The sequence below is a fragment of the Colobus angolensis genome, unplaced genomic scaffold, assembly GCF_000951035.1.
Source record: "Colobus angolensis palliatus isolate OR3802 unplaced genomic scaffold, Cang.pa_1.0 Scaffold21, whole genome shotgun sequence".
NCBI classification, from domain to species: Eukaryota; Metazoa; Chordata; class Mammalia; order Primates; family Cercopithecidae; genus Colobus; species Colobus angolensis.
The window spans coordinates 4,022,778-4,032,652 of record NW_012115266.1 but is presented as its reverse complement, the minus strand read 5'-3'; the positions used below and the strand labels follow the sequence as shown (position 1 = coordinate 4,032,652).

The following is a 9,875-nucleotide window of genomic DNA, read 5'->3' as shown; positions in this document are numbered from 1 at the left end:
CCGCGCCCGGCCTTTTTTTTTTTTTTTTTTTTTTTAAAAAAAGATGAGGTCTAACCCTGTTACCCAGGCTGGAGTGCAGTGGTATGATCTTGCTTCAATGTAGCCTCTGCCTCCTGGGCTCAAGCAGTCCTCCCATCTCAGCCCCCGAGTAGCTGGGATCATAGACACACCACACCCAGCTAATTTTTTGTATTTTTGGTAGAGACAGGGTTTTGCTACGTTGCCCAGGCTAGTCTCAAACTCCTGAGCTCAAGTGATCCACCCGCCTCAGCCTCCCAAAGTGCTGGGTTTACAGGCATGAACCACCGCACCTGGCCCAGGAGGGCTTCTGAAGCAACTACAATAGTTCCTCAGCCTTAGAATTGCCCATTGACTACCCTTGGATGAGATGGAATTTAAAATGAGGTCCTGTTTGGAGGAGAGATGCAGATCTGGTGGCTTCTTTCCCTGATAGACTCTTCATATCCTGTCTTAAGTGATAATGGTGGTGGGTGGTTTAGGGATGGAGGGGCCAAGGGACAGTTGCTTTTAGGAAACTTTTAATATTGGGGGTGGTAGAGAAGTTGGTATTTTTTTCTGATCCTTGAAATCGTAGTCCCCTTGATGTCATGGAATTTATGAGGTGGAAGAATTTTGCAGATCATCCTGTCGAGTGCCCTCGTTTTACTGATGAGAAGGCAGGTCCTAACGTTGGCTGTGTTCTCAGAGTGGGTTATTGACAGCACTGGGAGTCTAGCCTGGTTTTTATTCCTTCCCCGACTTTGGCCAGGGAAAGAAGTGATGAGAATCAGAGTGGGAGCCAGGTAGCCCTCACTGGGATTTTATATCTGATGTGGGTTAGGTCTTCTCGCCTTTGTTTTCACGTCCTCTTGCTACTGTGCTCCCACTGAGTGTCTGGGTCTGCAACGTAGCATGCTCTGTTTTTCCCTTAGGGGAAGGAGTTCGAGACACGACTGAAGGAGAAGAAGCCAGGAGATCTGTCTGATGAGCTAAGGATTTCCTTGGGGATGCCAGTAGGACCAGTGAGTGTCAGTTAGCTGTCTGGGAAAGCAGCGAAGAGGGTGGGGATTGGAGCGGAAGGCAGTGACAGGGATAGGGTTTGGCAGATGGTATCCTGTTCTCTTTTTCCTGCAGAATGCCCACAAGGTCCCTCCCCCGTGGCTGATTGCCATGCAGCGATACGGACCACCCCCATCGTATCCCAACCTGAAAATCCCTGGGCTGAACTCGCCCATCCCTGAGGTGAGCATTGTCCTTTCATTCATTCTTGGCCGTTTCTGCTTTTGAACTGGAAGGTGATTTTTTTGTTTTCCTTCTCTAACTCTACCGTGTATCTCTTTATTTAAAAAATTTTTTTTTGGGCCGGGCGCGGTGGCTCAAGCCTGTAATCCCAGCACTTTGGGAGGCCGAGACGGGTGGATCACGAGGTCAGGAGATCGAGACCATCCTGGTCTACACGGTGAAACCCTGTCTCTACTAAAAAATACAAAAAACTAGCCAGGCGGGTTGGCGGGCGCCTGTAGTCCCAGCTACTCGGGAGGCTGAGGCAGGAGAATGGTGTAAACCTGGGAGGCGGAGCTTGCCGTGAGCCAAGATCGCGCCACTGCACTCCAGCCTGGGCGACAGAGCGAGACTCCGTCTCAAAAAAAAAAAAAAAAAAAAAAATTTTTATTGACACATAATATTTGTCATATACCATGGTTATGTGTGGAAAAAACAAGTAATGGTTTTTGTTTTTTAAAAAACTGACATGCTCATTGTAAAATATTCAGTCAGAGTTGACAAGTACAAAGATGAAAGTCACAATTTTACCACTCAGAAATAGCCAAATTCACTATTTGGTGAATGTGTTTCCAGATATGTCTCTGAATATAAGAATGGCCAGAGAGAAATAATTTTATCTCAGCCAGATGTGGTGTCTCAACACCTGTAATCCCAGCACTTTGGGAGGCTGAGGTGGGAGGATCCCTTGGGGCCAGGAGTTTAAGACTAGCCTGGGCAACATAGTGAAACTGCACCCCTACTTTAAAAAGAAAAGAAATAATTTTTTTTTTTAGCTTCACTTCAATCTATCAGAAATAATTTTATCTCAAGAATGTCTTCAAATTTATTCTTATTTTAAAATAAGCATTAAAAAAATTGACAGGTAAGAGTCATTAAAGTAAAAAAGTAGTATTGTTAAATTTTAGATAGAAACTTCTGCCCCTTAAGATAAATAGATTCTGAACAAGCTAGCCTTCTAAAGTTAGGAAAACTCAGTAAGAAATTGAAGTCATGTTTTCAACGTACATATTTTGGTTTCAGACAGCAGAGACTCTGCCATGACAGAAGAGGTTATTAGCATACTTTCTGCCTCCTGTCTCCTTATCCTGTTGCCTCCAGATTTTAGTTGTTTATTAATTTTGGTTTCTAATGCTTCATAACATTTAATTTTATTCTGCAGTCATAATTTCCGGAGTTCCCAAGTGTCAGCCCTGTACTTTTGAGTGTGTCTTTTCTCTAGGGCTTCAGAATTTCTTTTGCAGCTAAGGAGTGAACTGATTGTGCTCACTGTCTTGCAGAGCTGTTCCTTTGGGTACCATGCTGGTGGCTGGGGCAAACCTCCAGTGGATGAGACTGGGAAACCGCTCTATGGGGACGTGTTTGGAACCAATGCTGCTGAATTTCAGGTATGGGCTATGTACTGGCGATCTTGGTTTTACTTAACATCATGAAGGTTAGAGATTGTTGGTTTATAGCTTCATTATCAGGGAGTTGCGTGTTCTGACACAGCAGAGCCTGGAAAAGGGCAAACATTTTCCTGAGATGTTAATGCAAGCCCCTCACTAGAATTTGAGCTCTAGGTAGGTAGGGAGTATTGTCTGTGTGTTGACTCTGAACACCCCTTCAGCTTAAAACAGCCTGGTACATAATAGGTACTTAGAAAACATTTGTTGACTGATTAAGTGATTTCTTTCAGACCAAGACTGAGGAAGAAGAGATTGATCGGACCCCTTGGGGGGAACTGGAACCATCTGATGAAGAATCCTCAGAAGAAGAGGAAGAGGAAGAAAGTGATGAAGACAAACCAGATGAGACAGGCTTTATTACCCCTGCAGACAGGTGGGGGAAGCAGAGAATGCCTCTTGGAAATGGCTTATCTTTGGGGGCCTTCTCTTTACTTCAGAGCTTGTTCCTCTCTTCACAGTGGCCTCATCACTCCTGGAGGCTTCTCATCAGTGCCTGCTGGAATGGAGACCCCTGAACTCATTGAGCTGAGGAAGAAGAAGATTGAGGAGGCGATGGATGGGTGAGGGTGCCAGACAGGGCTTCACTTCCCGTTGGCTGACTGGCTGAGTATTGTTCCTTTCTCCCCCATCCCTTTTTAAACAATTATTGAACCAACTCTGCCAGGCGCTACTCCAGGCAGGGAGGAGTCAGCAGTTGAGGTAAACTGGTAATTAGAGAACAAGATACTTTCAGATGTAGATAAGGATGCCCAAGCAGAGGAAACTGGGTAATGGGATGGGGTGGCAGGGAGGCCTTTGGGAAGGCCTCATTGGGGAGGTGGTGCTTGAACTGAGACCCGAATGAAAAAGCGCCAGCCACAGGATCATCTGGATCAGAAGTAACAGTAAGTGCAAGCAAGTGCAAAGGCCCTGAGACAGGGATGGGCTAGTATTTTGAAGCTCCATTTTTAGGTACTTGAATGTGTAGTGTTGTTAGGTCTTCATGAATTGACCCCTTTATCATGAAATGACCCTCTATCCATTCTGCTCTTTGTTCCCTTTTTCCTGTTTTTATACCTTCTTTTGGATTACTTGAACAATTTTTATGATTCCATTTTATCTCCAGTGTTGGTTAATTAGCTGTTAAGTCTTTGCTTTGTTATTTTAGTGGGTGCTCTGGGGTTTATCATAGATCACGTCTGTATCAGGATCTAGCTTCTCTTGATGTCACACTGCTTCCAGATGGCATTAAGAGCCGCCATAGTGTACTTCACTGTCTCCGCCCAACTTTGCACTGTGTTATCATGTATTTACATGTTATAAATCCTGTATTGTGTAGTTATTATTTTTGTTTAAATGGTCAGTTATCTTTTAGGGAGGTTTAAATAAGAATCATGCATGAAGCCACGTAGTTACCATTTTTGTTTCTTTCATTTCTTTGTGTAGATCCAGGTTTCTATCTGATATCATTTTTCCTCTGCCTGAAGGGCTTCCTTTAATGTTTCTTAAGTTAGGGGGCATGGTGGCTTACGCCTGTTATCTCAGCACTTTGGGAGAAGGCTGAGGTGGTAGATTGCTAGAGTCCAGGAATTTTGAGACCAGCCTGGGCAACATAGTGAGACCGCATTTCTACAAAACAAACATTTCTTGTATTGTGGGTCTGCTGGTTTTGAATTCGTTCAGCTTGGGTCGTCTTAAAAATTCTTTATTTGGCCTTCATTTTTGAAAGATCTTTGCCAGGTATAGGATTCTAGGTTGACAATTTTTTTTCTTTCAATAGTTTTTTTTTTTCTTTTTTGAAATGGAGTCTCGCTATGTCACCCAGGCTGGAGTGCAGTGGTGTGATCTTGGCTCACTGCAACCTCCACCTCCTGGGTTCAAGCGATTCTGCTTCAGCCTCCTGAGTAGCTGGGATTACGTGTGCATGCCACCACATCCAGCTAATTTTTATATTTTTGTAAGGATGGGGTTTTGCCATGTTGCCTAGGCTGGTCTCGAGCTCCTGGCTTCAAGTGATCCACCTGCCTTGGCCTCCCAGAGTGTTGGGATTACAGGCGTTAGCCACCACATCAGCCTTCTTTCAGTACTTTTAAGATGTTGCTCCAGTGTCTGTCTTCTTTCTTGCATTGTTTCTGGTGAGAAAGCTGCTGTCATTCTTACCTTTGTTCCTGTGTACATAATGTGTCATTTTTATTTGGCTGTTTTTAAGATTTTATCGCTAGTTCTAACAATTTGACTACAATGTGCCTAGGTGTAGTTTCTGAGTGTTTCTTTGCTTGGGGTTTTTTAAGCATCTTAGATCTGGGTTTTTAGTTTTTATTAATTTGGGGAAAATTTTGGTCATGATTTCTCCAAATATTTTCTCTGTTCCCTTCTCTTTCCTCTCAGCTTATTCCTCTATTAAGTTGTCCCACTGCTCACTGATGCTTTTCATTTTTAAAGAAATTCTTCTCTCTTTGTATTTCACTTTAGAAAATTTCTATTGCTATGTGTTCAAGTTTACTATTATTTTCTTCTGTAATTTCTGTTCTTTTTTTTTTTTGGAGACAGAGTCTAGCTCCGTCGCCCAGGCTGGAGTGCAGTGGCGCGATCTCAGCTCACTGCAAGCTCCGCCTCCCGGGTTTACGCCATTCTCCTGCCTCAGCCTCCCGAGTAGCTGGGACTACAGGCGCCCGCCATCTCGCCCGGCTAGTTTTTGTATTATTTTAGTAGAGACGGGGTTTCACTGTGTAGCTCAGGATGGTCTCGATCTCCTGACCTCGTGATCCGCCCGTCTCGGCCTCCCAAAGTGCTGGGATTACAGGCTTGAGCCACCGCGCCCGGCCTTGTAATTTCTGTTCTAACAGTAATCCCATACAATGTAATTCTCCTTTCTAGAAGTTTGATTTCAGGTCTTTTAAATCTGTTCTTTCTCTCTCAACTTTTTGAACATGTGGAATGCAGTTATAACAATATTTTATTTTTATTTTATGTTATTTTATTTTATGATGGAGTCTTGCCCTGTTGCCTAGGCTGGAGTGCAGTGGCATAATCTCGGCTTACTGCAACCTCTGCTGCCCAGGTTCAAGCGATTCTTGTGCCGCAGCCTCCCAAGTAGCTGGGACTACAGGTGTGCACCACCACACCCAGCTAATTTTTTTTGTATTTTTAGTAGAGACAGGGTTTCACCATGTTGACCAGGCTGTTCTTGAACTCCTCAGGTGATCCGCTTGTCTCAGCCTCCCAAAGTGCTGGGATTATAGGCATGAGCCACCACACCTGGCTATAACAACATTTTAATGTATTGTCTGCTAACTCTTAACATCTGTGCCATTTCTGGGTTGATTGCCATTAGTGGATTCATTCTCCTCATATGGATTGTATTTTCCTACTCTTTTGCATGCCTGGTAATTTTTTTTCTTTTCCTTTTTTCTTTTGAGAGAGTTCTTATTGTGTTGCCCAGGCTGGTCTTGAACTTCTGAGCTCAAGCAATCCTCCTGCCTCAGCTTCCCAAAGTGCTGGGATTACAGGTGTGAGCCACCAGACCTGTCCAGTGCCTGGTAATTTTTCATTGCATGCCAGGCTTTGTGAAATTTACCTTGTTGGGTCCATGATATTTTTGTATTCCTGTGGATTTTCTTCAGCTCATTCAGGAATATAGTTATATGGAGCTAGTTTGATCCTTTCAGGTCTTGTTTTTGGGGTTCTTGATGCAGGACTGAAGCAGTCCTCCCCACTGTGAGGCACAAGTGCCTGTGTACTCTACCCACCGCCCTGTGAATCAGGAGGTTTTTCCGTCTGGCTAGTGGGAGTTACACTATTCCCAGTTCTGAGTGAGCAGCATGTGCTGTTACGAATCCTTTCGGGTGGTTCTTTCCCTGTCCTTGGTAGGCATGTCCTGCTTAGTACTCCCCTGCATACTTGAGGACCTTCTCTAGGTCTCTTGAGTTCTCTCTCAGCTCTTTTCTCCAGTACTCTATCCTGTGAACTCTAGCTGCCTTGATCTCCCTGGACTTTCAGCTTCATCCTCCCAACTCATGGAGTCCTCAGGGCTCTCCATGCATCTTTCCTCTGTTCTGTGGCCTGCAAACTCTTGGTGCAGTATGCTGGGGCAGTTGAAGGGCTCATTGCATTTGTTTCCTATCTCGCAGGAATCACTGTGCTTTGTTGCCCCGTGTCTAGTGTCTTGAAAACCACTGTTTCATATATTTTGCCCATTTTTTGGTTGTTTCAGGCAGGAGGGTGTATCTGGTTCCTGTTGCTCCTTGTCAGGAAGCAGAAGTCTCAAGCTTTGCATATTCAAGGAAGAAAAATAAAGAAGGGTACTGTGGACAGAGTATAGTGAGGAGGGCTTGGGTAAGGGATCAGGCTATGAACCCTTTAGGTCATGGTAAGGAGTTTGGATTTTATTCAGATAATGATCAGAAGCCTCAGAGGGTTTTGAGCAAAGGTCTGACAGGACCTGCCATCCATTTTAAGCCATTTTCTCTGGCTCCTGTGTGGAGAAGAGATTGTCACCTCTTCCAGTGGGAGAGGTGGAGATGATGTACATAGTCTGGGGTAATAGTGGTAGATGTGCTCTTATTCCTAGTGTAATCCTTGAAATTAGTGGTGAAACTGGCTGTGGATGGCTCTTGCGTTGGAAGGCCTGGAAGTGTGAATTATGTAGATGAGAACTGAAGGCATGACATTCTTCGGGTGGGAACTGTTGTCGCCTGCCCTCTCTTGCTAGCTCCTCTGTACCGAAGTTCTCTTGGAAACTTTGAGCCTCTCTGACCTTTTGATCCTTCTGTGCATGTGGGAGTCCTGGTCTGTGATCCCCTAACTTGGTTTAGGGGACCCCTTAGCTCCATCTGTGTTCCCTGGAGTCAGTACTGTGCCACCCTCTCCTTCCCCCTGCCCAATTCTTTTCTGTCATGGGCCTCCATGAACTGCAGAGGCTGCATCCTTGGGGAGCTCAGAAGCTCTCCAAGGCGCTGAGTGGAGGTGCCACCTGTATCTTTTGTTTCCGCTTCTGGAGACCCTTTTGTCCCTTCCTTTTTGGGCCTGATCCCATTGTCCTTCACAGAAGTGAGACACCTCAGCTCTTCACCGTGTTGCCAGAGAAGAGAACAGCCACTGTTGGGGGAGCCATGATGGGATCAACCCACATTTATGACATGTCCACGGTGAGTACTTGGAGGACACACTGCTTTTGGAGGCTGAGAAGGGCGGCAAAAGCTAGGGCTTCTCTGACTCTCTTTGGAGGTGACAAGGCCCTGATCTCCTTTCCAGGTTATGAGCCGGAAGGGCCCGGCTCCTGAGCTGCAAGGTGTGGAAGTGGCGCTGGCGCCTGAGGAGTTGGAGCTTGATCCTATGGCCATGACCCAGAAGTATGAGGAGCATGTGCGGGAGCAGCAGGCTCAAGTAGAGAAGGAGGACTTCAGTGACATGGTGGCTGAGCATGCTGCCAAACAGAAGGTAGGCACTTCCAGGGGCGCTGGGCTGGGTGAGAGCCAGGGATCCTGGCCTGCCGTTTTTCAGTGGTGTGGTGCCCTCTAGTGGTGAGTGTGAGGGTGGCCTCTGCTTGCTGCCCTGTGCGCTTAGATTTGGAAGTCTTAGAAATCCTCCAGTGGGCTGCCCTCTTTAAGGACGATGATGGGGAGGAACTCAGCCAAGTCTGAGAGGGAGCTCGAAGAGAATCCAGATTCAGCACCTTTCCCACAGACTTCTATGTCTATGTCAGGCTGCCCACCCTTGTTTTGGGGGTCTGGGGGTGGTTCAACCTGTTATAACCTGTGTCTCTTTCTCCCTATACAGCAAAAGAAACGGAAAGCTCAGCCCCAGGATAGCCGTGGGGGCAGCAAGAAATACAAAGAGTTCAAGTTTTAGGTCCCCTCATGCTGGCCCTTTTTTTGGCCCTCCGTCTGGATGCCTGGGCTTCACACAAGAGCCATCTCTCCCACAGTTCCCAAGGACTTGTCATTTCATGTTCTTATTTTAGACCTGTTTTGTAAATAAAGCTGTTTCCCAAGGAAAGAGATGAATATGTAACACTCCTGATCCTCCCTCATCTCCTTTTAGCCCCTTCTTGCAAAAGGACTAAAATAGCCTCTTTCTACAATCACTGGGCTGCCCCAGTAACCACGAACATGAACTGGGATCAGACGGCGCAGTTGACTGGTGGTGACGCCAACCCCGGGCTGAAATCTGTGTTTCACCACTGCCCTGCTTTGTAGGAAGGCTTGGGGGAAGTACCTCTAGGTCTGGTTTGACCTTACTACTTTGTCCTTGGGGAGTAAAAATAGCCAGCTTAGCGCCCTAGCGTGGCGGAGGAAGTAACAGTGGGCTTGGGAAGTAGGCCAGGGCAGGCCTTCCCAATTGACCTTGTGACCAGAAGTCGAAGTCCTTACCTGTGTGAGAACTTAGCTCAAAAGCTAAATTATCCTGAGTCCATGCGAGCCCTCGGGTTCAAGCAACACTAGTCGCTGGGATTTGGGGTTTGTGTGTGGGATGGGGGGACTTGCTTTCTCCAGGTTCTTATCCCCTGGTCCTGAGCAGCCTTTCTGACAGACTAGAGCAGGCTGGATCACTGGCTCCCATGGGCATTTGCCAGCCTGTGGGGAGGGGAGTCATGTGCTGCTGTTGTACTACTGTTGGTGTTTAAGTGCACCAGTGTAGGCACTCACTTGCTGGAGGGTTCAAGATGGTTTCGGGGTGGCGAGGGGTGATCCAGATAGGACGTGGCAGCTGAGTTAGGCCTTAGGAGGAATGGAATTTTAGAAATTTGGTAAGCAACAAAGCACTGGCACTCTAAAGGCTTGGGGGGTGGGGAGCTGTAGGGAAAGAAGAGGAAGGTTGGCTCCAGATGGGCCCCGGGGTAGCTTGAGAATTCACTCGTGCGAAGAATCTTTTGGACTCCAGGTCCCTGAGCCCCCGCTTGCCCTCGGGGCGGGAACTTCCCGGATCACAGGCACTCGCGGTGGCAGCGGGCTCCGGGTGTCCGCCGACCTCTCCGTTTGCCGGGGCCGCAGGGCAGGGCTAGGTCGGTAGGCGGAGAGCGGGCTTCCCCGGGGAGACCCCCACCGCTGGCGGCGGGTTCGGCACTGGCTCCGAAGACTCGGGGGCCGAGGCGCGCTCCCGCGGCAGCCCCCTCCCTGCCGGGACTGAGTCCCGGTCCCTGAGCCCCCGCTTGCCCTCGGGGCGGGA

General features: G+C 47.3%; 1 protein-coding gene and 1 long non-coding RNA gene across 2 annotated transcripts in view; one reads left to right on the top strand and one right to left on the bottom strand.

The window, feature by feature from the left end:
* SF3B2 (splicing factor 3b, subunit 2, 145kDa) overlaps positions 1 to 8,716 on the top strand; it is an 18,754-nt gene extending 10,038 nt beyond the window's left edge. The window contains exons 17-24 of the mRNA XM_011942452.1: positions 933 to 1,022; positions 1,135 to 1,242; positions 2,562 to 2,669; positions 2,960 to 3,102; positions 3,188 to 3,289; positions 7,756 to 7,855; positions 7,962 to 8,147; positions 8,487 to 8,716. Of these exons, the coding sequence (XP_011797842.1) occupies positions 933 to 1,022; positions 1,135 to 1,242; positions 2,562 to 2,669; positions 2,960 to 3,102; positions 3,188 to 3,289; positions 7,756 to 7,855; positions 7,962 to 8,147; positions 8,487 to 8,558 (909 nt within the window). The 3' untranslated portion in view covers positions 8,559 to 8,716. The remainder of the gene's footprint in view (positions 1 to 932; positions 1,023 to 1,134; positions 1,243 to 2,561; positions 2,670 to 2,959; positions 3,103 to 3,187; positions 3,290 to 7,755; positions 7,856 to 7,961; positions 8,148 to 8,486) is intronic.
* Positions 7,073 to 9,433, bottom strand: LOC105512135. The gene is made up of 2 exons (XR_001001816.1): positions 9,194 to 9,433; positions 7,073 to 7,335 (listed from the first exon to the last, which is right to left on the bottom strand). It is a non-coding gene; the product is annotated as an uncharacterized LOC105512135 (long non-coding RNA).
* Positions 9,434 to 9,875: the final 442 nt, after the last annotated feature.